At 33.1% G+C, this 27,923-nt stretch overlaps 2 protein-coding genes across 10 annotated transcripts in view; one reads left to right on the top strand and one right to left on the bottom strand.

The window, feature by feature from the left end:
- The first annotated feature begins 456 nt into the window (after positions 1-456).
- On the top strand, positions 457-26,246 carry LOC143252711 (UPAR/Ly6 domain-containing protein bou-like). 3 transcript variants are annotated; one of them, XM_076505278.1, is made up of 4 exons: positions 457-739; positions 2,757-2,840; positions 10,644-10,793; positions 11,563-12,026. In XM_076505278.1, exons 2-4 carry the CDS (start codon positions 2,822-2,824, stop codon positions 11,772-11,774), a joined length of 381 nt encoding a protein of 126 aa, XP_076361393.1. In that variant the 5' UTR covers positions 457-739; positions 2,757-2,821; the 3' UTR covers positions 11,775-12,026. The 3 variants fall into 3 exon arrangements, with proteins under 3 accessions (XP_076361393.1, XP_076361394.1, XP_076361392.1); XM_076505279.1 differs by lacking the exons at positions 2,757-2,840; positions 11,563-12,026 and adding an exon at positions 26,179-26,246; XM_076505277.1 differs by lacking the exon at positions 2,757-2,840.
- LOC143252710 (MFS-type transporter SLC18B1-like) overlaps positions 17,475-27,923 on the bottom strand; it is a 30,339-nt gene continuing 19,890 nt past the window's right edge. For 6 of the 7 annotated variants that reach the window (XM_076505270.1, XM_076505273.1, XM_076505276.1 and 3 more), the window contains 4 exons: positions 26,130-26,225; positions 25,519-25,593; positions 25,311-25,404; positions 22,341-25,034 (listed from right to left, as the gene is read on the bottom strand). In XM_076505270.1, coding sequence (XP_076361385.1) covers positions 24,963-25,034; positions 25,311-25,404; positions 25,519-25,593; positions 26,130-26,225 — 337 coding nt within the window. In that variant the 3' untranslated portion in view covers positions 22,341-24,962. Of the gene's footprint in view, positions 17,599-22,340; positions 25,035-25,310; positions 25,405-25,518; positions 25,594-26,129; positions 26,226-27,923 lie in introns of those variants that run through there. The other variant, XM_076505271.1, reaches the window with a different exon arrangement.

Genomic DNA, 27,923 nt, shown 5'->3' with positions numbered 1-27,923 from the left:
CAGCAACCATGCTCGCCCTTTCAGCCGTGGGGGCGTTAGTATGTGACGGTGAGTCCCACTATTCGTTGATAAAAAGAGTAGCCCAACAGTTGGGGGTGGGTGGTGATGACTAGCTACCTTCCCTCTAGTGTTATACTACTAAATTACAGACGGTTAGCGCAGGTTGCCCTCATGTAACTATGCGCGAAATTAAAAAATCAAAAATATAAACTTACTGAAAAGGGGATTGTAAGAAAATATGATTAACGAATCAACATATACTTGGAAGCATGAAAATAGAATACTTCTTATTATACAATACCTTCAAAAACGTTACTGTTGAATAATAATAGTGCATAAATGTAAATAAGCCCATCGTTTCTACCATTCTACCCTGCCAGTAATAGTCTTGTCCATACTCATACCTGAACCTATTTCACCTGTCGCCGTTGTATCTAAACGATGATTGGTTAATGGACAACTACTACCATTGAGTCACAACGTCAACTTAAGAGAGAGGGTTTTCACTGCTAATTCACTATACAATTTAATATTTTCTTCCGGGAAAGGGCGCTGTACCGGGACAATAGCACTAAATGACTTACCAACTTTTATAGTCATTTACGAGATTGTGGAAAACAGACTTTTCTATAACGTTCAAGTTTGTTAAACTCTTCAGATAATCAAAGTGGTGGGAAAGAAATAATGGCTGCGAAGTGGGTGTTGTTTTATTTTCTTGGCTTATTATATGTGAATACAGGTAAGGTTTAGTTAGTTAAGTTTAGTTAGTAAGCCTAACAACACAATACCGAATAGAAGTGTTTAATTCAAAAATATGATGCTGTATATTACACTGAAAAGAATATTTTTTATTAGAGTTAATTGTAAAATGAACCGGGAAATTAGAGGACAAATAATTAGAAAGAAGCCTATTTTTGCTGAAAATGAAATATCTAAGACTAAAGTCTTTAGTAAAGATATCCTTTACTCGTTTCGTATATAGCTGAAATTGTCGCTGTTTTGTGACATTATGAATAACTTTTTATTGTGTTGTTTGTATAACTTACAAGCTTGTCTGTTTTGTTTTGCTCTGGTGCTTTAAAGACGTGTTTTAATTTACTGTGTTTTCTATCCTCAACACGCATGTATATATATATATATATTTACTATTAATGTTATTGTATGTATATAAATACTATGTTATAATACACATACATGTATTATTTGTAAATATGCATAATTCGTAAATTGTTCGTGTTTGCACACGTATTCTTGTTTGTCGTTTTACATGTCGGTAACTATGCCTGTAGGATAAGACAGACTTTTTATGCGTTAGTTCGAACAATATTATTGAATTATCCGCTATTAATTAAAGATGATTAAGATTTCAGATATCTTTTTTTTTCACTAATTGACTTAATATGATGTGAGTTGGTTAGTTTGTAATGTACATTTTTTCTAATATTCATTAAATACGAATGATATATTACGGTTTCAACGTCGAAAATTAGCGCAACCTTAGAAACCAATAGACCTCGGTGGACTCGGCAGATAGCCGATGTGGCTTTACTCTAAGACACACACATACACATGCAGAAACCAATAGGAATAAACTTGCATGCCTCTGATTTTGAACCATAAATGGAAAAATTAAAGGGAATATGGAGAAAACTTCTGCAGTGCAAATGACTTTATCACAAATTTTACGTCTATTGGACATTAATTATATTGTTTAACAGTGACTGAATTTTATGATAAAAATAAAAATTTATAAAAAGTAATGAAATGGTAATAAATATATAATATGGTGTCAACGTGTTTTTGTCCTGCATTCATGTTACAATGAAATAAAACCAGAAACGTGCTTGTGTAAACAAGCAAAGAAAACTCCTCCAAGCAGAAGAAACCTATTTTTTACGTGTGAAGGCCCGGCATGGCCAGGTGGTTAAGGCACTTGACTCGTAATCTGAGGGTCGTAGGTTTGAATCCCAGTCAGAACAAACATGCTCGCCCTTTCAGCCGTGGAGGCGTTTATAATGTAACATGCAATCTTACTATTCGTTGGTAAAAGAGTAGCCCAAGAGTTGGCTGTGGATGGTGATGACTTGCTGCCTTCCCTCTAATCTTACACTGATAAATTAGGGACTGCTATCACAGATAACCCTCATGTAGCTTTGCGCGAAATTAAAAAACAAAACAATTCTACGTGTGTATTTTTCTTATTAATATTCTTTTACCAATAAATAGAGGAATTTATCGTACCATTAAAACACCTCCACTGGCGAAATGGGGAGCATGGTTTGTTGGATGGGGATTCGAACCCGCGATACTCAGATTTTGAGTCTAGCGCCCTAAACACCTGGCCATGCCAGGACCATTATAAAGATGTAGAACACAGGTAGACTGTAAATACATAATAAGGCTTCAAAAAAGTTTTACTCCAACGTATTCAGGCCGTGTATAATTCTACATAAATAGTTTGGAAATGAACGTTAAAGTATAGTGTTTTATTCTAAGTAGCATATAATTTGAGATTTCAGATTAGTTCTTTGTTTCTCATTTATTTATTGCTTTTATTGAATCTTTGTGAAAAATGTTTACTGTTTCAGCTATAATGTTTAAATTATTGTGACTGCAGTAAAAATTATTTATACCTGATAGACCTTAAGCACTTCAACTTCCATGAAAACATAATCAAAATTAAACATAAGATGAAGAAAATACTTTTGTGAGCAATATTTTAGTGTGTTATTAAGACAGTGTTTGTTGTTTATTAGAAGTTTTAGCATGACGCAAAGACGAGGTGTGACGCCTAGAAATTTTCTGAGTATGTAGATATTACATGACATTAGGAATTCTCTGTAAGTACTTAAAAGTTTGTAGCAACATAAAAACACTATTGTTAGTTAGTTAGGAGATAGTTTGTAAGTTAGCTCATTGTTATACATTTTTTGCCGTAGATACTTATAACATTACTGACTGTTTAATGTTATTCATAAGTTAATTGTATTGCATAGTGAGTTTGTAAAACTCGTGATGGAAGGAATAAAATGCCTTCGTTTTCAGTAAGTGTAGTGGATTTTCTATTATTTTTATTGAATAAAACTACTCAGAGATAGAAACCGTTAAACCAATGCTCTTGTTTTTATTTTGTTAGCGCAAAGTTACACGATGGATTATCTGTGTTGTGCCTATTTTGCTCGTGTTGTTTGAATTTTAGAATTATGAGCATACCATCAAGGAGACAGAGTTCTAAATAACGAAATCATAAGATTGTTGGTGTTTAAAATGATTTATTGTGCATGTCTCGTGTCTTCTGATGTTGAAGTGATTTCAACGTACTCCAGGAACAAGCTATGAAAACGCTGTTTTCAGTGTGAAAGTGTTACTTTGTACAAGATGTATTTCCACAGGGTTACCGAAAGTGTTCTGTTTCAAGATTAAGTAAAACGAAAATTAAGAATAAAAAAATATTTTTATTTTTTCCTTTTGAAGTTCATATGCCATACTGTGTCGTCATATGCCATACAAATCAATTTGATTTGCTTTCGAAAGCAGACACAAGCGTCACATTGAAAACATATGTAACAATAAAAGGTTTTTTAATTTTTCTGCTATACCACAAAATCGTTATAAAGCCTTAGAACGACACTCACGGCCAAAGTAAACGATAGTATTGTCAATGTGCAGATGACATTAATATCGCTTGCTTTGGCCGTGATTTTCGTTCTAAGGCTTTTAACGCTTGCCGTATAATGTGTACCTAAAAAAAAAAAATCGTTAAGGCTTTCCAGGTGTGCCGCGAAAATTTTCAGATTGTTGTAGTGTGCAGCAAGTCAGAAAAGGTTGAGAACCACTGATTTATATTCATGTGTCAAAACATTAGTTTTACAACTTCATTTCATTTTCAAATGTCATCAGTCATTTGATGGATTTCGTTTTCACACATTGTTTATACTTTCAAGATAAACACTTATATTGGAGTGAGATGGTTTTTAAGTTGTCCTACTTTGTGCTTTTCCATAAAAAAAAACAACAAACTAAAATGGATTTGTTTGTTTGTTTTGGAATTTCGCACAAAGCTACTCGAGGGCTATCTGTGCTAGCCGTCCCTAATTTTGCAGTGCAAGACTAGAGGGAAGGCAGCTAGTCATCACGACCCACCGCCAAGTCTTGGGCTACTCTTTACCAACAAATAGTGGGATTGACCGTCACATTATACGCCCACACGGCTAGGAGGGCGAGCATGTTTAGCGCGACGCGGGCGCGAACCTGCGACCCTTAGATTACGAGTCGCACGCCTTACGCGCTTGGCCATGCCAGGCCAACTAAAATGGAAAATCAAATGATATTAAATAATCAAGCCCAGTGAACATGAATAATCTTATTTGTATGTACTTTCAATCTTTATATTGCCACTGGTGTATTTTGTATAAACAAAAGAAAAATCTTTCATAAACCTCTCGCAGTGTATCTGCTTGTATCTCTAAATCAGTTAACAATGTAATATTGAATTCTTAACGCCATTGTTTAGATATCACGAGAACGGTTTAATACTACCGTATACCTTCTTTAGTTTCATTCCTACATTTTTAAAAATCTGCAAAATCTCTAAGTGGTAATCGTGGAGGGTAATGGAGTAGTATGTGGAAGTTTTGTTTGAAGTTGAGTACAAAGCAACACAATGGACTATGTGTATCGAAAGCCGGTTGGAAGCCTGCAGACATACAGTTGTGCCGCTGAGGGACTTGAGAATCTTACGTGATATTTATCTAGATTAACTCGTAATTTTAAACTTTTTTTTTGTCTTCAGTGATATAAAGGTTATTACAAATTATAGAAGATAAAAGTAACAAGTGCTATTTTTAGCCACGGCGTAGTGGCGCATAGAACGACTCAGGTTTTTTTTTTTTTTTCATAGATATAAACTTTTAGCACATTGTTCTGTCATCTTTTTGCTGATTTGAGATCTGTTGCAGTTTTGACCTCAGGAATTCAAATTCTTTCTCCTGATGTATTTGACCCCGTCCAAGGTCTCACATATTGGTTTATTTTAATCCTGCCTTAAAGAATTTCGGTTTGGGAGTAGACTGGTAGAGGTTCTGATGAATATTAAAATCGAATGTGGTATACGCACGCCCCGCGCTTGGTTTTGCTGGAGTACAAAAATGTAACTAATAGGAAGGGAAACAAAGGCCTCATAAATTAAGTTAGCCCCCCGCTAGTACAGCGGTAAGTCTACAGATTTACAATGCTAAAATCAGGGGTTCGATTCCTTTCGGTAAGCTCAGCAGATAGCCCGATGTGGCTTTGCTGTAAGGAAACACACACAGATTAAGTTACTCTAATCCTGCTTAAAATGATTTCGAGTGCCACGGCTGTTGAGGATTCTCTATTGTTCTTGCTACTTAACTGGATTTAGAATTGATGTATAATGCGATGATGTATAACAGAGCCAAAATATATATATATTTATTGTTATGTTTTTCAAATGTCAGTTTATACCAGTATTCCAGTTACTTTTGGTTCGAAGTAATATATAAATTATTTTGATCGATGTATTGGTCCAGTAATTTTTCAGTCAGCAAAGACCTATAAAGTACCTATAAACGTTTAAAGTTTTCCTTAACACGGAAGTTAACATACTTTAAAGGTAAATGATTTGTAATTAAAAGTATAATATTTCCTGCATCTTCGTTGTGATAAAAGGATTTGTCATATATTGGTCTGGCTGTGCCCGGATCGCAGTTTTATTGGAATGTCGGAGGGTAGACCTCTTCTGACCTCCTGAACTGTTGTTATTTAATGTTCTGTGTTTGGGGTTTTAAAGTAAGCTGGTTCGGTTGTCTGCCAGTTTCTACTACAACTTTTCAGGGCAGTGTCCATTTTATGTTCTAAGGTTATGTATCTTTCTGAAAAGTATGTTTGCTGTGCAGTTGTATTCTGTAATGTTTGTGGAAGTACGAGTAATTGTATGATCTGTGGTAGTAATGATGTTAGTGTTCTATAACTATTTTAATGCTTAGTGTGATGCTGTCATCTTGATTTCGCGGGTTTCTATATTGTGCTAGGAATTGATGAAACGTATTTTGGCTGTTTCTGTTATTTTGGTTATTGTTTCATTTTGTTGTGTGTTCAGCGTTTGTTTATGTGCTAGTAACAGTGTTTCTGTGTGTATGTTTGCTGCCTGTGCGAACGTGTGTTTAGTAGATTGTTGATTTGTGTTTGTGATTCCTTTGAGTATTGGACAATAAAGTTGTTCTCTTTGTTTCTTGATTTTCTCCTTGTACGTTTGTGTTATGTAGTATGTTTATTATGCGTGCTTTGGCGTTCTTGTATTTTTGGCATCCTTTGTGGTTTGCCACATATTGCGCTTGGCAGTAACAGCAATATGGTTGTGTTTTTGTGTCCCACCCTCGCATATCCTAAGCAGCGTGGAAGAGCTGTACATGCATCTGCCACATATCTGACGTTGGTAGTTGTAACACTGGGTTACATTTATCGTGGTATTTTATTGGGTTCTGCTATGCATTTTTGATATCAGAGGATGATATGCTTTGGATATCTTATGCTCCGTGTACGCGTATTTTAACTAAATTAGTGAGTTTTTGTGTCCTGTTAGAGAATATGCGTTCCACCTTGATGCTTTATGTGTCTCTACGTAAGTTCTACTTTTATATCTTCATTTGTAATGGTGGAGCGTAAATCCTTTATAATAAAAGCTTTAGGGTTTGATTTAGTGCCTGGTATGTGTATAGTGATAGTTCCGGGTTTGACTACGTCTTGCGACCATTATGTCAACAGTCTATTGAAGTAGGGGCCTCTACTCTTATAACGAGGGCGAATCCCTTGGTTAGACGCTTAATAGCTGTAATGTTGACTTCCGGCTTACATGATTTGGTTTCAGCCGGGAGCTGAGGGTCTGTGTCCGGGGCTGTGACTTCTGTATAATGGTAGAATACTGCGATGGTTTCTTGTGCTGTATTTGAGTGATAATATTAGGTTTGTGTGGTTCAGTTTCCATTGTTTCATACGTGTAATCCGAATGAAGTCAAATTCTCTTTTAGTTTTGTCCTGAATTAAACGAACTATTCCAGGGCATTCTGCGCTAGTCGTACCTAATATGGTAGTGATAGAGTAGAGGGAAGAAAGCTAGTCAACACCACCAACCGACAACTCATAGGCTACTTTTTTACCAACAAATAGTGGGCTTGAGCGTCACATACTAACACCCCTATGGCTGAAAGGGCAAGCATGTTCAGTGACGGGGATATCACACAGATAGCAAGTCCAGTGCCTTAATCATCAGACCATGCCAGGCCCAATATTTACAGCATTACATGCATAAGTTAATTAAACAACTTTATTACCAGTGTATATGAGTAAATTTGGCAACAAAACATTAATAATAAATCAGTTGTTTATATTACTTAAGCTTTACGAAAGGAAATGTTAAAGTAACTTTTCAGTTTCCCTTTGTTTGTGTAACATGACATTTCTTCACCTTGAGCAATGCGTTTACTGTGTGATTTAAGCATTGCAGGATTATTAGTTAGGCATGGTTCAAAGAGCAATAAAACGTGTTTTACGTGGTTAACTATTAGACGGTTATTGTCCACAGAAGTGTCTTACAGGTCGAAGTTGAAAGATCACTGGTCAAGGTAGGTATAACTCAAGATACTGCTCTTCATATCACCCTTACTGTGGCTGTTGGAGTAGAAACTTTAGCTGAATTTATATATTATTGCAACAGTGACGGTGTTTTTTTTTTTCATCGCATTCATCAATAAGAATGTTAGCGCATTGTCTGAGATATAAAAGACGTTTGTGTGGCCCCGCGCTATGGTATTCTACTCCATCATGCCAAGTCTGTCAATCAGAATACTCCTCGTTCAGTAAGCTTTTGTACTCCATTGGTGCCTATTATCTCTGCTGTCAGAAACATATCCACACTCAACTTTAAGAAGAAAGACAAGGATACTCTGACCGAGTTTGACAGTAATATTCAATAGCGACCTATTTCCGAAGAAGACAGCTTCAAGCCAGACTCAACCCATGCAAATTAAGACTGCATACGCGTCAATTGCAACAGACATCAACGTCACGTTCAGTAAGACGACACAAACCAAATTAGCGAGAAGACTCAAGTCGTCCCAGACAGAAATAGAAGAACTCATCGAACTCAAACCGGATAGAATCGAGTATTGACGTTCATGTCCAGGAACGGCCTCCCTATATCCTCCTTCTGGCGCCCTAAGCTGGTCTGATGACCCATCGTTTTTCTAATTCATGATAGCGACCTCTTATCAAATGACAGAAAAAATCGTTGCCGCGCACCATTTATCTCAAACCATGCCTCAAGAACTGGGTTATCTTCAGGAACCTTAAAGTCGGTTGAATTATCAGGCTTTCCTTTCTTTTCACGTTGCCCGGCTTGACCAGGTGGTTAAGGCACTTGACTCGTAATCCGAGGGTCACGGGTTCGAATCCCCGTCACACCAAACATGGTCGCCCTTTCATCCGTGGGGGCATTACTATGTGATGATCAACTCCACTATTCGTTGGTAATAGAGTAGCCCAAGAATTGGCGGAAGGTTGTTTTCACTGTCTTCCCTCTAGTCTTACGTTGCCAAATTAGGGACGGATAGCGCAGATAACCCTCGTATACGTTTGCGCGAAATCAAAACAACACCAAATCCACACTAGTCTCATAGGCACTATGTGGCTTCATTGGTGCCAGCTAGTGAAAGTGGGTTTTCCCGAGGTTCTCCCGTTTCCCCCACATCAAATATTGGTATAGGATCTACGGATCCCCGCCGTTCTGATGGACCTTAAGCTCCATATCGGCCGTTGATCTTGCAATGCTCACACTCATCGCTTGGTTCCTGTCGTCGGCTCTTTCCCGCTTATATTTGTTTGCTTCTGTGTATGTGATTTTTTTTTCGGGGGATAGCAAAATTAAAAAGTATCATGTGCGGGGTGAAGAGAAAGAATTTTTTTAGTATCACCGGGTTTATCTGTTCCTAAGTTCCTTAAACCTTCGCACCGTGTGTATGTTATGTTATAGAAAACTTAATTTTATTTGTTTTGATGTAAGGGAGTGACACGTTCTATGAATCTTGTTAACGTTAACTTACGTCAACAATAATGTTCAATAACAGCAATAATAGGGGGACGGGTAGAAGAGATTGAGAACCCCTCATTAACATATCCCTTGTTGCAAACTATCATCCCACATAGGTTGGTTGAGATCGCCCAACAACAGACAGACACACAGATGATTGTGCTTTATACATAGCTTAAAATGTAAGTTCTTGCCAAATGCAAAATCATATTTTTCTTTGAAATTAAATGTTCGATATTTACAATTTAAAAATACAAGTTGTTTTTTGAATTATCTCATTGGACAGTTTGATGCTAAATTTTGCTTTAATATAAACGTTATTTTTTATTTTTATATGTTTAATAAAATTTCTTTTCTAATATTCGTCTTTTATCTCCCAAGTTTCAAAGTGAAAGCGAGTAATGCTTAATGTTTAAAATGTAAATCTGCCTGTTGGTACATCTAAGAAAAGCTGTATATAGTTCCACAAAATTTAGTTAAAATGTAAACATTATGTTTGACAACATCATTCTATCAGAGGTATTGTGTCAAATATTGTGATAATAGAGTTTATAGTTTGTACTATTATGTTACCAGAACCCGTGCCCCTTAAAGAGCATCTAATTCTGGTAAATGAAATCTTAATAACAGTAGTTTGTGTTAGTCAGAACATAAATATAAAATTTGCATTTAGAGTTCACAAAATGAAGTCCAAGTGTTGGATAGTGTAAACTGTGTACCATGTTTCACTCAGAAATGTGTGGAAATTAACACTTGTTTGTACCAAAAACTAGTATTAAAATTGTAACTGGAAGAAGTTTCCCCCAAGAAGAGACAATGTGGATATTACTGTAATTAAGGTTTGTGTTGTTAGTATTTAAGAAGCCACAAGGAGGAAGGTTTAGCTGAAATAAAAAGTTTTCGTAGTACTATCAGGTGAGAAATGTTAGTTTTCTTTACGTTTATTGACAGAATAATAACAAAGGTTCTGTAAATATCGTTAAGGCTTTAACCAGTTTAATTTTATAAATTTTCAAAAACATTTGTTTAACAAAAATAGTTTATAAGGATTTCTGTTTGAAGAAGGGATCACATGAAAACCTCGTCTTTTCTGTATTTTGTAGATGTTTTCTACTTAGATAATTTTTTTCGAAAAAAACGTTGTAACAATGTTCCAACGTTTATCTGTTCATAGGATTAATATTTCAAATCCTGTGTATTTTAAGAAATTATTATTTCAATACAACTTTCTTTTGTATTATTATTAGCATTTATTTTGCAGCTGAAAATAAATTCTTTGCGTTTCCATCGTGGCGTATTCTGAGGATACAAATATATTAAAATACTATAATTATATTTGTCTTACAATGTAGTGATGTGGGTGAATCGAATTAAAGGTTAAATCTGTTTATTAATAGAAGTGCGTGAGCAGCTACATCATTTACTTCTCATTGTTTGAACATATTTTCAAAAATGTTTGTGTCTTACATTAAAAATGTGACATTTATTAGATGTTCGTGGGGTATATAGGTTCTTTATTTTTTGTTTGTTTTTGTTATAGTTTGGGCTATCGAGTGTTATAGATGTGAGTCTAATATTGACATGCATTGTGTAGAAGAATTCAGAAAAGACAATTCTGTGCTGAAACCAGAATCTTGTGACGACATTTTTGAAGCTACCTTTTGTATAAAGACCACAGGAATGTATGAAGGTATGAATTATACTGACAAATAGTAATAGCAGCGATTACGTTTTAATTTTGGGTATCAGTAAAGTAGGCAACTTAACAGTAGAACTTAATATTTTCTCAAAATAGCTTATTTTTTAAAGTTTAGTCAAGACCTGATATTTTTAAATTAGACTGTTTGTTCAAGATATTCATAAGTTTTACTCTTATTAATCAAATAGATAATTATTAGTAAAGCATGCATATTTCTAGGTGACACTGAAATTTAAATTACAGCAACTATTTGCCACATAGTATTTGAAAACATTTGTCCACAGATGCTTATGACTAGTAAGGAGCAGGAAAAATACTGGTTAATTATAGGTTTATAATCTAACCGGTTTGTTTTCTGATACACATACACACGCACTCTTTTACGATAATTACTACACTTGTTTCTCAAATGTGGACTGCACTGTTTATGGTGTTTATGGTACAGCCCACATTAACAGCAACCATATGAGATTTTTGTTTGGAATTAAGCACAAAGCAGCACATTAGGCTATCTGTGATCTGCCCGCCGCGAGTATCGAAATCTGGTTTCTGGCGGTGTGAGTCCGCAGATATACCGCTGTTCCGCTGGGGGCGCAACCATGTGAGATTATTATAGTACAAACCATAAAATAAACTAGAGATAAAATATTCTGTTTCCTGGTTACTGTTATATGTTTTATTAAATGTAAATTCTAAACCTGGTATTATTTCCAACTGATTTCTGCCTTAGGCTAGAATATGTTATTCATTTTTTCTCCAGGTGAGATAGGAACCAAGCGATTTTGCTCGTCTCGTGACCATGGCAACAACTGTGAATATATTCGTCGCCCAGGTGATGATCGTGAATATCGTTCGTGCGTGTACACGTGCACGGGAGATGGTTGCAACAGTGCCCCCTCGTGGATAACATGGAGTTTCAAACAAATACTGTTGCTTTTGTTTACGATTTTCTCACACTTACTCTTACCTTGATAGTCAAGGAGACTGTTAAACCTGTTTCAAAACTGGAGTTTTAGTTGATGTTCTGGCTTCTTTTTGAAGCGTTTCTGAAGTTATCAAGCTTGAAGTTTCCAGGATTGGTCCCCAATATACAGAGCTGGAGTCGTATGCAAAGAAGTGTGCATAGTAAATAGATATTTAATTTTTATTTTACATTTCTCTTGCCTGAATTCAGTTGTAGGTATACGTTTTGCGGAGTATTAAATGTGTTTCGAAATCATGTAATGTGACATTTCACGAATTGTCTTATTTTATATATTTTTAAATTATTATTTGTAAGATTTTTTCAACCTAACATTAGACTATTGTAAATTATTAAAATCACATTAGCTGTGATAATTGATATAAATTCAAATATTTTCTTTCATTTGGTGGACATTTCCAATCTACGAATTAAAAAGGGGTAAACTGGAAGAAGAGTGAAAAGATATGACTACTTGAGTTTTATTCGCAACATTTTGTCGACAGTGTTGTTCAACGTCTTTAAATGCATATAACAATAAATTAATAATGACAAAGAACTATGCGTAAATAAATCATACCGAATCTTCAGATAGATATTCTTTTTTAGAGTTTTTAGTCTACAATTTAGATTTATAATAGATTTTAAGGATGATTTTCTAATAAACTAAGTTATACTAATATCGTTACAAAGTATGTATTTTTTTCTGCTTTTTTACATACAAGAACTACATATATATAAATAACAATTATATAACCTTTAAAAATATCTTTTAAGAAGTTTGAGTACATAACAGAATAGAAAGAGTAAAATTTGTAGGTGTTTTAACATGAAACACAACTAAATAGTAAGAAACCTTACATTCAGTGTTTCGTAAACTGAAATAATAACTTAACGAATTAATAGAGTAATAAGATTCTACTTGCACGTTTTATTCTCTAAGATAATTTTTTCAATGAAGCTTTTTAATCTCTATATATGTAACGTATTTTAATGTCCGTTATAATCAACCAGAGTCTGTTTACAGATTTAATTTCAGTTTACGTGTACACAGATATGTGATCATGAGGTATTGTTGTGTACAAATATGTGGTAGGTGTTCTTTGAACAATGTTACTATTATTCGAAACAGATATACAATGGTATTCCATGCAAAAAAGAAGGAAATATTGTAATAATAGTTTCCATTTGTTGTATTTCAAAGGTCTGCATTTATACGTTATTATGACGTTTTGTTTTCCGTAAATTGCTTTCAGGTCAAACAGAATTCGTGCATTTACAACGAGGAATGTTATTGCAATATTTTATTGCTGGGCATTACGTTTATTTCTGGAAAATAGAAATCACTAATTTTCTCTTGCTTTTATTGACGTTCCATTTGTTCAGTTAATTGAACTAAAATCTACTTAGTTTATATATTTCTGACTAATAGGTGTTTATAAATTTTTCTTTTCATGCTCTGATACATTATTACACTTGTACAACATATGTTAAAGTTGTGTAAAAAGTAAACAAAATATATGAAAATAGCACACTTCTCAACATGTGTTTAGACTTATGTATGTTTATTTATGCTCAGGTTAAAGTGTCATTAAACAAAATGTTTTTGACTATCGGTGTAAATAAATTTTACCATTTAGTTAATGTTTTGGAACACTTAAATAATTAACTACTCAACAATCCATCGTCGAAAAAATCGAATTGATGAAATAGAATATTGTTGTTTTACATAAACAAATAACATGATATAAGTAACAATTACGAAAGTAACTTTGCTGTGTTGTGTTTTCTTATAGCAAAGCCACGTCGGGCTATCTGTTAAGCCCACCGCGGGGAATCGAACCCCTGATTGTGCGTTGTAAATCCGAAAACATACCGCTGTATTAGCGGAGGGCGAGTAACTTTGCATAATGTGTCGTGAATCGAAGTGATTTGTGGTAATATTGAGATGTGTGACAGGACCACTTTATAATTAGAAACACGCATTTTTATGATAGTGTAACACGAATTCTGCACGTGAAAAGATTAGGTCAAATATGGTTAATAGATCCAGTTCGTAATATGTGAGCAATAACACTTTTTATGCTAATTTTGTTGAAAATGTACACAACGGAAAGTTGAAAACTGTTATCGTTAGTTACTTGCTGAAATTTTAACAAAGCTTTAAAACACATTAAAAGAATAACTTTCTACAGATGTTCCAATTGATTGATTTTAAAGGATATTTTAATTAATTTACATTACCTTTGAAAATGATAGAATTTTCTGAACCTTTCATGGTTGTAAATATTTCAAATAATGTAATTAGTTTGAGATATTCCATGGATGGATATTTTAATATCATAGTTCCAGCAAATGGTGAAATTGGCCTTCTAAACATACAATTAGTGTATCAGTTATTGTATATAAGGCTTAATCGTAATGTTGTAGCGAAAAACGAAAAGGTTAAACCTAAAATAAGATTTCAAACTATATACCTGCGTATATACATATAGCGTATATACTGTAATTTACAATTACTTTATCATAAATGTGGCAACGTATTTGATACATAACGTTTGCAATGAAAATACTCTTAACATATATTATTAAACAAACTTATTTTTCAAATCATATCAAGACAATAATTAACCACTGTTGAATCCAAATACTAATCGTTTCAGGCTTCTATATTTTGAATTATCTTTCCTTACTCGGCGTTGTTCAGATATTATTTGAACAGAAGGCCGACGTTTGGCCATTTTTGAACAGAAAGGATCAAAATTTCACGTTTCATGTAACATGTAAAGCGCATAAATATACTAATACTGAAAAGAAAGACATACTGTTTTCTAACATCCTGTAAATATGAAATAAGTTCGAAGATATAAACAATAATTTCCACCAATAATATGAATTCTAATACTCTTATGTGTGATATTTTAAAAATCTGTTGGTAAAAATGTTTTTTTTACGTTATTGGTGAAAATAATAATATGAATTTTAAAACTTTTATGCGTGGTTTCTTTTAAAAAATAATAATAAAACAATAACAGTACAGAATAAAACCTAAACTCTAGCTCAGTCTCTGTTTGATTAATATAACTAACTAATAACTCTCTTAGTAGCCAAATTATTCAACCCATTTTGCAATTTATAATCAAAGGCGATATTTAGAAATAGAAACAAACACAATATCTTTATGGTTTTGACGTAAAATTAAAACTAATTTTGCAATGTATTATTTCAAGTATGTAAAATTCCTTTATTTGGTTTTCTCTATGTAATACATATAACTGTATTTTCTTTATATTTATTATATCGAAGTATTTGATTTATGTGCTATGATAACTAGAGTACCCGTTTCATGAAAGGAATTTATGAAATTTCATGATTAATGAAAGGTTACTTGGGACATTAAGTCGCTTCCATTATATATAACTGTAAAAAAAATGCCCATAAAAACCGCAAAATACAAAATGTGAAATTACAAATTTGCATGTATATTCGCGTGGAACAAGTGAACTGCCTTATCGATTTTGGTGACATATATAATATAGGGGGCGAAGCATTGATAAAAAAACGCCCATAAAACTGTAAAACTGAAAAATTCATATGTACCCATACATGGACCTAAAGAACCTGCATACCAATTTTGATGAAGGTCAGACTACACCATGTGAAGTAATTACATGAGCATACAAGAAACAGTACTATAACATTATTATAGATCAGTGGTTCCCAACCAGGGGTGCTCGCACCGCTTGGGGGTACGAGGTAGCGTTCCAGGGGATGCAAGATAACATTTGTTTTGACCACCTTCACCTTTATTAAATAAATAATTACTGTGAGGGGTGCGAGAACATATTAAAATTTTTTAGGAGTGCGGGGCATAAAAAGGTTGGGAACCACTGTTATAGATTTCATCATAATTCTATGTAGCTAATAACTTTGATACCAGGTGTCACTTGCCTCAATACTATTTTTAAACGAAGTTCTACAGTTAAACTGTCCGACGAAGGCCTCGGTAAGAGGGACGAATTCTGGTAACTAAAAGTAGTTTTTAACGTTGATAAGAATCAGTGTATAATTTTACATATTAATTTACCAACGTTACGAGTCTGTGATGGAAAATACCGATTATATTTTGTGATACTGTTATTAAATATTTCCTCTCCTCTCTAGTGAAACTCACAGATGCATAGTTCGTTTAGAAATGATTTTTATAAAATAATTAAATAAAGTTTTGCATTAATTATATTGTTTAATGTAGTTTTTTAAATTTTTGAATAAAAGTCGTTATTTATTACCCGTTAGCGAAAAACCATATTTGGCCTTGTTTCAAATTTGTTTTTTCTCTGCACGGATAATAAAGACTTTAAACAAAATGCTAGCATTCCGAAACTGAGAAATACAAACAAACAAATAGTTGAATGTAAACAGTTCTGCCAGTAAAATAAATTCGAATATTTTTATGCTTGTCTTACGTATAAAAGGAAAACCAGTTGTTACAAAATTGTTCTTGTTATTAAATTCTTATTTGTTAATAATTTGTTGTACTAAACGACAGATGGCAGCATATTCTCTTATTTTACTGCTTAAGTGTTGAAGAGCAAAATCAAAGAACAAAATATTTTTGAGATTTTTTTTTTTTTTTTTGGAATTTCGCACAAAGCTACTCGAGGGCTATCTGTGCTAGCCGTCCCTAATTTAGCAGTGTAAGACTAGAGGGAAGGCAGCTAGTCATAACCACCCATCGCAAACTCTTGGGCTGCTCTTTTAACCAACGAAGAATGGGATTGACCGTTACATTATAACGCCCCCACGGCTGGGAGGGCGAGCATGTTTGGCGCGACGCGGGTGCGAACCCGCGACCCTCGGATTACGAGTCGCACGCCTTACGCGCTAGGGCATGCCAGGCCCTATTTTTCAGAAAACAAAATACCGAGGTATATGTATATATTCATAATTCGTTTAGCATGCGCTGTTTTCTCTTGCAGCTATGTTGCTAACTGACTACCACAAATACACACCGGATATTTTATTAGTATAAATGGACACAAAGGTGAAGCTTTTAAAACTCTAATTTTGAACTTTCTAAATCTGGCCTATTTTATATGGTAACATCAGCCTAGTATCTGCGACAGTGTCTCATCACTACAAAAGGACTATAGATGATAATCGTCCAGGTCAGTATCAGATGTAATATATTGTAAATCACAACGATAACGGATACGTTAATTTATGCTTAAAGAAGTTTCATAAATATTTTTCGTTTACATAAAATAAATGTTCGTAGTGATACAGCGGTATGTATGTCTGCGGCTGCGGACGCACATCACTAAAAATCAGGTCAATACACGTGCGGGAGGGCAAAGTATGGCAAGCCAATTGTGTAGCTTTTTGCTTAATTAAAATCAATCAATCAAATCAATATAAAAGAAAAACATAATTGCAATCAAAACATCCGCACTGGTCATGTATTTAAAATATTTTATGTTAGAGTTTATTTAACCATAAATAAGACGTTATTCAACCGGACCCATTATTTAATTTAATGTATTTTTCTTTGTTTTAACGGAAAAAGCAGTAATCTGAATAGATACAAGAGAAAAGAGTTAAAAAGAAACGCAATACAAAATACGAGTATTACATATTTGTTTGAAATAGTTTTTTACTTGTACAATCATATTGTTGTTCTCATTCAAAGTACCAACGTATATCTTTCTATACTTCACTTCTTATTTAAATATTCACTGTTATCCTTAAGGTGTTGTGGAATGCTATGATGACTTTTTCTCTCTCTCTCTCTCTCTGAGTTCAAGAAAAACACGAACAAGAATTATGAACCACGAGCTGCAAGCATAAATTAATTCATCGTCAGAAGAAATATTAAAAACACAAAGTACTTATAAACAGCAGTACCACTGAGATAGTAATACTTTTACTAAACTATGAGTAGTATATATACATAATCGAGCGCTCCTGAAAGCTCAGGGTTAATTTATTGCGATATGAGCAATTTTAATAACATTTAAAAACTGGAAACTTAACTCTAGTATCTAATTGAAAGGTATCGTCGGCAGGGTATAAAGAAATATACGTTTCAATGATATGCTGTTTTTCTTCTCCACTAGTTACAAACTTAACATAGCTGTGAAAGAAGAAACTGTGAAAGATGTATTTTAGTCTTCTTTTCTTTTTCCATTTTTTTACAAATGTAGAACAGACCATTCAAGTTCAGTCAATTGAAGATAATCAAATATGGTATAAAATAGCTCAATACATCCTATTTGTGAGCAGTCGTAATTTTATCAGGTCACATGTGTTCAAATGATGCTGGAAATTTTAAACATGATCATACCTACACGCACGTTGGAGAAAAGAACAAATCAATTACCTTAAAGGTTCAGATACAGTTGGTTCTAATTTAGATCTATTGAACAAAAAAGGTAGTCATTAGAAACATTCGCTCCCCCCTTCACAGCGACTATGTTCTGCTCTTTTAACAGAATTATAAGATTTACTGTCATTTTTATAACTCACATATAGGTGCAAATGCGGATCATATTCAACCCTACACGACTATCTTCCCGCTCCATTGATTCACATTCTATCACGAATACAAATAGGCGAAACCCATCGCTGTAACGGATTTAATATTTAATGTTAAATCTATCGAATTTAGTAATCTACGTTTGTTTCAGTTTAATGTACATTTATAAATGCTTGTGATTATATTGTTAAATGAGAATTGCGAAAGTACCGACTATTCTCTAAATGTGCAGAAGATTTTGGAGCGTAAGAATCAACAATGTACGGTATGTGTATGTAAAGTATCACTAATGTTTCAAAATCAGCTTTCAAAAACCTCTCTTTAATGTTTATAAATCGCAACACAAGGAGAGACGGTTTAATATTGCTGGTTTACTACAGTCACTTTTATTGTAAACCTCGAAGCTATAATTGTGATAACCGCTTACTAATCGGTAAACTACAGATATTTGACCATGAACGTTTATAGATTTCTAACATTATGAACTGTTCAACTTTAGAAAAATAACTTTGGTGAAAACGACCCTTTCATTTTATTACATTAGCTCATATAATTTTAGTGATATTTTACCGGAATATTATGCATTCCAAGTCATTGTTGTCATTGTTTCATAGTTATCTTTCCCTTCAAGACCACAGTTGGTGGAAGTTTGAGATCGATATCTTCCTGGAATATCGAATTATGTTCTGTATGTACTTGTGATAAGTCAGCGTGATATCATTTCTGTGTACATAAGTGACACCACTGGATGATTGTTTGTTTGTTTGGTTTTGAATTTCGCCCAAACTACTGGAGGGCTATCTGTGCTAGCCGTCCCTAATTTAGCAGTGTAAGACTAGAGGGAAGGCAGCTAGTCATCACCATCCACCGCCAACTCTTGGGCTACTCTTTTACCAACGAATAGTGGGATTCACCGTCACATTATAACGCCCCCATGGCTGAAAGGGCGAGCATGTTTGGCGCGAGGGGGATGTGAACTCGCGACCCTCAGATTATGAGTCGCACGCCTTAACACGCTTGGCCATCATCCATGCCACTGGATGAGAATGTCTCCTAGTATATACATTATACAATATACATACATTAAACGTGAAGACCAAATAATGCATGACAGATAGACTGGTCCTTACACCTAACTGCACGCAGTTTTAAAGACATTTAGCAGCACGAAATATCAACTTCAGACATATTGCTAAAAACAGAATTTCTGCTTTTCGCTGCTGCTATGGAAAAAGAACGATTTTTAGGAAAATTCGATAGAGTTTTGTGTATTGTTGGCACATGAAGATACGTGATTATTGCAAAATCTTGTAAAGTTGAAGTCTGATAAAAAAACGAAAAGATAAATATTGATCCCATTTAAAAGTAAATGATGATTTTTAATTGTAAAGTTAATGTTAAAAAAGAGTTAAATATATTAGCCATTGTAGAAAATAATAGCTTTAATATGATAATAATTTTCTAATACGCACTACTCTGTATTACAAGTAATTAGAATTTATAACACAATGTTCTTAGATACCGGATAATTATCGAAATCATTATTTAAATCACATCACTAAATAAATGAGCGTGTTATACGAATATCGTTCATTAAAACATAAACATATTGTTATATTTAGTTACTTTAGTACAACTCATGATATAATAATAAACATTTACTTTAATTTTTATTTATATTTTTTTGAAATAGTTTTAGAAAAGTACTTACAGTCTTGTGAAAAAGTTGGGACACCCTATGAAAGCCTGTGTATTTTTGTAACATTTTTGGATATACAGATATTTAATCTCAATTTAAACAATACTGAGAGATTAGAGGAATATAACTAAACAATTGAAACTGAAGAAAAGACTTTTAAAGATCTTCTGTAAATGTAATTCTTCAGAAATGCATTTTTAACTGAGGAAAAAGTTAGGACACCCTACCCCAAATAGCTAGTGTTACCCCCTTTGGCTGAAATACCTGCAGTGAGACGCTTCTTATAGTCATCTACCAGTCTCTGACATCGATCTGAAGAAAGTTTTCCCCATTCCTCAAAACAGAATTCCGTCAGCTCTGAGATGTTTGAGGAGTTTCTTGCATGTACAGCCCGTTTCAAGTCACCTCACAGCATCTCAATGGGATTAAGATCTGGGCTTTGACTCGGCCATTCCAGGATTCTCCATTTCTTAGTTTTCAGCCAGTCCTTGGTGGATTTACTGGTATGTTTTGGGTCATTGTCGTGTTGCAGGGTCCAGTTCCGCTTCAGCTTTAATTTTCGTACAGATGGTCTCACATGATCCTCAAGCACCCTCTGATACACAGTAGAATTCATGGTGGATTCTATGATTGTGAGCTGTCCAGGTTCTGCTGCAGCAAAGCAGCCACAAACCATGACACTTCCACCTTCATGCTTCACAGTTGGTATGAGGTTCTTTTCCTGGGATGCTGTATTTGGTTTACGCCAAACGTGTTCTTTTTTATGGTGTCCAAATAATTCAGTTTTGGACTCATCTGTCCAAAGAACATTATTCCAGAAGTCCTTGTCTTTGTCTCCATTCTCTCTGGCAAACTTTAATCCAGCCTTGATGTTTCTATTAGAGAACAAAGGTTTCATCCTTGCACACCTCCCATGCAAGTTAAACTTGTGCAGTCTGTTTGTGATTGTAGAGGCATGCACTTTCACATCAACAGTAGCCAGAGCCTGCTGTAGGTCCCGTGATGACGTGTTAGGGTGTTTGGAGACTTCTTTTAGTATCTTTCGGTCTGCTCTCGGGGTGAACTTGCTTGGACGACCAGATCTGGGCATGTTGGCAGTTGTTTTGAAAGCCCTCCACTTGTTGACTATTTTTCGGATAGTGGAATGGCTGATTTCAAAATCTCTTGGGATCTTTTTAAATCCCTTATCAGACTTATAAGCTGCTACAATTTTCTTTCTGAGGGCCTGAGACAGGTTTTTTGCTCTCACCATGGTGCTCACTCTCACTTTAATAGTCAGGAGCACACCAAATTAAATGTCTAAGGTTTAAATAGGTTTCTTATCATGTGCACTTGGTGTGATACACCTATATGTGAGTTGAGCCATTTTAAGTGGCAGTAAATGTGGGGGTGTCCTAACTTTTTCCTCATGTATAATATGCATTTTTGTACAATTACATTTACAGAAAATCTTGAAAAGTCTTTTCTTCAGTTTTACGTGTTTAGTTATATTTCTATAATCTCTCAGTATTGTTGAAATAGAGATTAAATATCTATATATCCAAGAATGTTACAAAAATACACAAGCTTTCATAGGGTGTCCTAACTTTTTCACATGACTATACATATGTACATGAAATGTTAATTTTATTAGTTTTCTAAAGTAGAACTAAGTGTAGTACACATTGAGCGATATGTGAGTTATATATTTGATCACAACCGAAACGTTACTTGATATACTGGTATGATCCTGAAGAACATGAGCTAATGCAGGTTGATCAGAATTATGAAAATACTCACTCATTGCTCCCTTATAGAAAAAACCTCTCTCAAAACATTTATTCGTGTCCTAAGGTTAATTGCACTTCTTTGAATAAGTTCACTATTTTTTTAAATTTGAAAATCACTAAAACCGCCTTTTTATTGTTAGACGTTCATTCCTTACATTTGAAGATTCCTTTTTGAAACCACTTCGGTTTATCTTTGTTTATTTAGTAATAGATAATTAGAAACTACAGTGTGCTGTATTTTCTTTCCTTACCGTGGGTGTTTAAACCCAATTTCTTGTACGGCAGACTTATCACTGTCTCACTGAAGGCTATTGAAGGTAGCATGTTTAAGTGGAGTTTTTCTTAGTTTGGATGGACAATGTTTAGTTATATGCCACAAGGAACCTTGCTTACAATATGATAAAGTGTTCAATTAGGTGTTGTATAAAAACACACAACGGTGCTAATCGACATCAATTTGCAACTTATATATTTATTTTATTTTCTTAGTTAGAACAACAAAAATAAATAAACTATATATATATATATATAAGTAAATTAGAATAGTATTATTAAATGAAAAGAAATACTGTAAGAAAAAGTGAAATTATTATAAAACAATCAAACATCACTTGGATAAACTTATATTTAATGTGATTACATCCAACAGTTTAGAGATCAATAATACGATTCCTGTTTGACGTCACGTGTCACAATAGTGACACTGAACTTATACTCAGTTTAGTTCAGTATCGAAATAAATGATCCTGAAAACATAGGAATCGTTATATCATTTACGTAGTATAACAATATTACAAACATTGGAATGACAATTATTTATTATTAGTGAAGGAAATGGTTATAAAGTTACCAGAAAAAAAGCATAAAAAGGAAGAGTGTCAAGGTAATCTTACATATTTTGTAGAAAAGAATTTCATATGTAAACATTATGAAAACAGCTGACATAGTGAAGAAATATCTTACCAAGTATGTCAACTAAAGAAAATTAATTATGGCTTAACTGTGAAAGTGTGGTGAAGTTCCTTGTTTTACTTCTTTAATAAAATGTTTAAAGAGAAAGTAAAATATCAGAAGGCCAAAGGCATTTACACATTATTATAAAATTAATATTATATTTACACATTTCAGTTCCATTGCTTTATATACGTAAAGTATGATCCAAGGGGAGGCCTGAACATAGATAATATTCTAAAATTCATCTTACTATGTTTTCAGATATCATACATTATTAGTGTAATATATTTTCGAGAGTTACGTACTTATTAATTCACTTTAGTTTCAGTGATTTCCTATGCTAAAACGTTAAATATCTTAATTTAAGAAATTTGGTAAATTGTTTTCTGCATTTTAATTGTTCGTCTTAACGTACAGTTAGTATATAAGATTTAATATACAATAATCTATATCTGCAATATTTTATAGAAAATTAATATAGAAAAAAACATATACATTTGAAACAAGCATTGCTGGGTATCCAGATTATGTTTTAAGTATTAGGATATTATAAAATGTTTAATGAATAAAAAATAAAATTTAAGGCTCAAATTGGTTTATTGGAATGTTGGAATTTTCAAAGATACTCTTACAACAATTACCTTCCTACAACAATGGAATATGGTATCAAACAGTAATTCACCGCCACTTCAGTGTCTCATTATCCTATATTATACATATTTCGTATATTTAAAAATATTCAAGTCTTTCTTGATTTTAACTTCAAACATAGTAATCTTAGTGGAGAGCATGTGCTAATTTTACTCCGCAATATTTTATTTTGTGTTAATGTCCCATCACAAGAGCTACCTATTGCTTAATAGGAAATACGTATTTTGTTAGATGCTTTTTTTTTTCTATGAAGGAAAAATTTGCCCTCAATATGAATAGAAAAACGTGTAATCAATTACTATATGTAATAGTTCCCAATCTGACGGATTCGAACCTTAAATTTAAGTAAGGTCAGTATTTAGTTGTTTTTTTAACATAGCACAATCTAATAAAGACCTTTCCAGTAGTGGATCAACCATTCCTTTTTCTCTCCTTATTTTTCACCTTTCATTCTTTCACTATAACATCTGCTACGTACAAAGTTCTCTAATCTCTAATTGTTGGTGACTTCTATTATTACCATGATAAAAAACACTGTTAAGTGTAGATATTAATTAGTTTTTATGGTGATGGATATTTTACGATTGTTTATTTGTTGTTGTTGATTTAATCGTAAGAGAGTTAAAAGCAGAAGATTAGTGAAAGTCGTGTTTGTAAGTCACAGATGTCGACAACATAGCTGAGAGACGATTAAGTAATAAATATATAAATAGCATGATATGAGGGCAAAGCAGCAGACAAAAAAAGTCAATAGCAGAGTGGGTAAAGTTACTGCCAAGGAAACGTTCAACGTGAAGTAAACTACGATAGATTGGACCTGAGGAATATCATAAAATTAACGTTTAATATGTTACAGTAATACCAACAGAAGGAAAGGAAGAAAATTTCTTCCCGTCAAAGCGTGGTTTCAATGTTTTTTAATCATAATAAGTCTACCTTAGCAAAAAGAACAAATGCCATTTTGAAGAAAGGAAACCAAAGGTTGCCTAAAGACCATTGTACTACTTTGGTAACTCGCATTGCAATTGTAACTCAATTATGAAGAAAATACTAGTGTCGCAGAAATGAGGAAAGGTAGTGAGGCTTATCAACAGAAATTTTAAAGAATTGAATAAGTTTAAAAGCACCTGTGAGAAGAAGATAATCATATATTGTTTATAATATCTTTATTATCTCTATAGTGTAATGAATTTGTTGTACATTCGTTAAACTTGTTCCGAATATATATATTAATTTGTTAGCAAGTGGAGTGCATCTTTTCCATTTATCGTTGAATTTATCGCAAAAGAGTCACAGGCACCGACTCTAGAAGAATCTCAAGCCCAACAAAAACACAGTGTATATTTATATTATTGAAAAGTGTAAGTAAAAAGCCTTTAATTGAAATGTCATTACGACAGTGTACCTGTATTAAAGAGTGTATTACTTCATAACAGAATATGAAGAACTGCTATCTCAGTACATTGTAGACATGAAATTGAACGTTTGAGAAGACTTAAAGCTACATTTTAGCATTAAACAGCATGATAATACAAGTTAAACATTGGGATCTTACATATAGAAAATCGTACCACCGAAGAACCATCTCACGTTACAATTCTTGCGTTTCTTTAAGAACTCTGACAAGTTTTTTCCACAGTACATGTAGGACAGTTATCGCCATCTAAACAATATTAGAAAATGATGGAAACTATTATAAACTTCTTACTTGTTACATATACAAAATACATAAACAGTTATTTAGTTTCTAACAAATTATTCTATGAATCGGAGTTTTCAGAAATTCAATAATGAATATATAATTCTAGGAATTAAGTTCTTTTATTGTTCTTTGTGAAAGTATATACAACATACAGCGTTTTCCAAGTTTGCTATATACGCTTTAAAGTAGCATATAAAAATTGACTTATTTCTTGCTGAAAGAAACAAATAATCTTACCACTGTCAATTCAAACCCCAAGAGAACCATTGTTCCATTTTCATAACCCATTTGCTCCAAAAGCGCCCCTCCAAGAGATGGTCCAATAAAACACCTATGTGAAGAAAAGTATATATTACATTAAACTTTAATACATTAAATTCGAATAAAAACTGGTGCATTGAATTAGAAATTCTTTGTTATATATATTATTTCTATAAACACTCACCCAAAAGAAGCTGCACTGTTAAAGAGACCCGAAACAATCGTTAAGGTAGTGACGTTATTTGGGAACCCACGAGATCTGAAAAGAGAAGTAAATTACGTATTTTTTTACTATTTATTATCTGTGTTTGGCAGCACTTGTTAAATATAATAATATGAACGTATTCTGGTCCATAAATGAGTTCTTCTCTCTCTCTCCTGTTTCTTCATCAAAGTATAGTCTTAAAAGAAATTGATGGACTATAGACCGTAATTATTCAGGCCAAAATACAATATAAAACTTTAGAAATTTGAATAAAACAAAAAACTTAGTTTACCTGATAAAATTTCACAAACATTTATAGAATAAATAAAATGAAAAGTATTACAACAAGGAAAAACACACTCACTTTTGTGATAAAAGAGCACTCTAGTTTGTTGTGAAGGCCGTAAAATTATAAGTACTTTTTACTTACACTTTGTTTTGCGATTTATTTAACAGTCAGTAGCGTGAATATACAACGAGAACTGTTCCAAAAACAAAGAAGCAAGATTCTTACTACCTGTTACATATTTAAATATATTATTTGTACTTGGTATTTGTTATACTTAACATTTTATGTATATAAGTCTTACATAGTTGATCTCAAGGCATAGTTGAATCCTATAATTACTTTTCCTCCAGTTCCGATTCCGAGAAGAACTTGGGCAAATATTACCAACCAGAAGGTACTGTAAGTATTAAATGATTCATTGTTAGAATGAATAATTTTATAAAAATTACTAAGAGACAGTGGCACAAAAAGATGGTTGTACTTTATACTAGACCTTATTTTCGATCTATAATAGAATTACTGTTAAACTTTCATTTTAATAACACGTTTGTTTCAGTTTATTGCATGTAACATATATTGTTAAATGTGTATTGAAGAAGTACTGCCTGTTTTCTCAATATGTAGAAGATTCTTGAGAGTAAGAATCAACAATATATTTACAAAAACACTAGCATATCTTTTACTGTTGTTGAGCTTTCGAAAACGTCACCTTAAATTTTGCAATTTGATGCGTCGTGAGATAGTAATAGAATACTTTTTGGTGGCGTAAACCAGTATACTATAAGCCTTGGAAGTTATAATTGTGACAAAATCTTATTAATTGGAATGCTACAGATATTTGACCAGGAACGTTTATAGATTTCGAACCATAAAATATTTAGGAAATTCAGTTCGGACGTTAGTTTTTCTACGATGACATTAGATACTATCATTGGAAAAATCTCATGTGTGAAGAACAGAGCTAACTAGTATTCCCGTCAAGTGAAGTGTATCACAAAATTAATTTTCTTGTCCTGGACCTCGAACATTGATGAAATATTCAGTTCTATACCAGAAAAAAAGCAGAATATTGTTATGAGTTTATAGAAAATTTTTATATAAATAACTATTTCTAGTTACTGTTATTATAAACTGTAATGCTGTTGCATGTATTAAAATATATTTTTGTTAATAAGGAAAACTGTACATATGAATTTTGTGGAAAAGCATCACAAATTTGATATACATTGACATTTAATTAATTTGTAAATTAAATATAAAATTTCCGGCTATTTGAAATCTTGAAACGTAGTGTACGTATTATAATAAACTGGAGAGTCGACCGAGATAAATTATAATACATGACTGATGTTTCATTAAAAGTAATGAACGTATATACCTTCAGTAAAAAAAAAGAAATATGCAGGTTTTTTTGTTTTTTTTTACTGGAGAGTATGTTACTGAAAATCCTCTTTAAATATTAAGGAATATAACAACAATTAAGTATTTAGAGAGAACCCAAAAATGTTATGTACTTGTAAGTGAGTTGTGTTCCCAGAATATTAGATGAGTGAATCTGATATATCTAAACCTTTTTTCTACAATCCCATAAATTATAGAAGCCCACATTTTCTGTATCGTTTCTTTTTTGAGCCAATATCTAATGTTGTTTTTATTTAATTTGAAAATGTAATTTAAATGTGTCTTTTTATGACTAAAATATAATTATTAATTACATATTTAGTTCACTTTGTTAGTCTAAACACTTAAGTTTAATGTGATATACATATCTAACATCATAACGTAATGCTTAAAAGATTCGGGAAAACTGATTCCCTAAAATAATTATGTATTTCAACATTTTACAAAACACAAAATAAAATAATGTAGAAATCATGTGATGAACTATGCGAATTTAAATACTCACATACTTAAAGTGAATTTACATACGGAAAGCAAACTAATAATTCTATTGACAGCCGCCAAACATCTTTCCGCTGTGTTCCAGAACTTTTGAGTATTTTCATCGATCTAAGATATTATCTGGGATTTTCAGTTCTGATTTTGATGAATTAGGGGCATTGTGAAATACAATCTGGGCACTGATCACTTGTGC

This window comes from Tachypleus tridentatus, chromosome 6, assembly GCF_004210375.1.
Source record: "Tachypleus tridentatus isolate NWPU-2018 chromosome 6, ASM421037v1, whole genome shotgun sequence".
Lineage (NCBI taxonomy): Eukaryota > Metazoa > Arthropoda > Merostomata > Xiphosura > Limulidae > Tachypleus > Tachypleus tridentatus.
The sequence above is the reverse complement of the archived record's forward strand: the minus strand, read 5'-3'. Positions and strand labels throughout refer to the sequence as shown.

Excerpts from the sequence above, each read along its gene's own strand:
- LOC143252711 (XM_076505277.1), top strand. The coding sequence starts at position 685 with ATGGCTGCGAAGTGGGTGTTGTTTTATTTTCTTGGCTTATTATATGTG. Across the intron at positions 740-10,643 it reads CTTATTATATGTGAATACAG|TTTGGGCTATCGAGTGTTAT; the intron begins GTAAGGTTTAGT and ends TTTTTGTTATAG. Across the intron at positions 10,794-11,562 it reads GACCACAGGAATGTATGAAG|GTGAGATAGGAACCAAGCGA; the intron begins GTATGAATTATA and ends TTTTTTCTCCAG.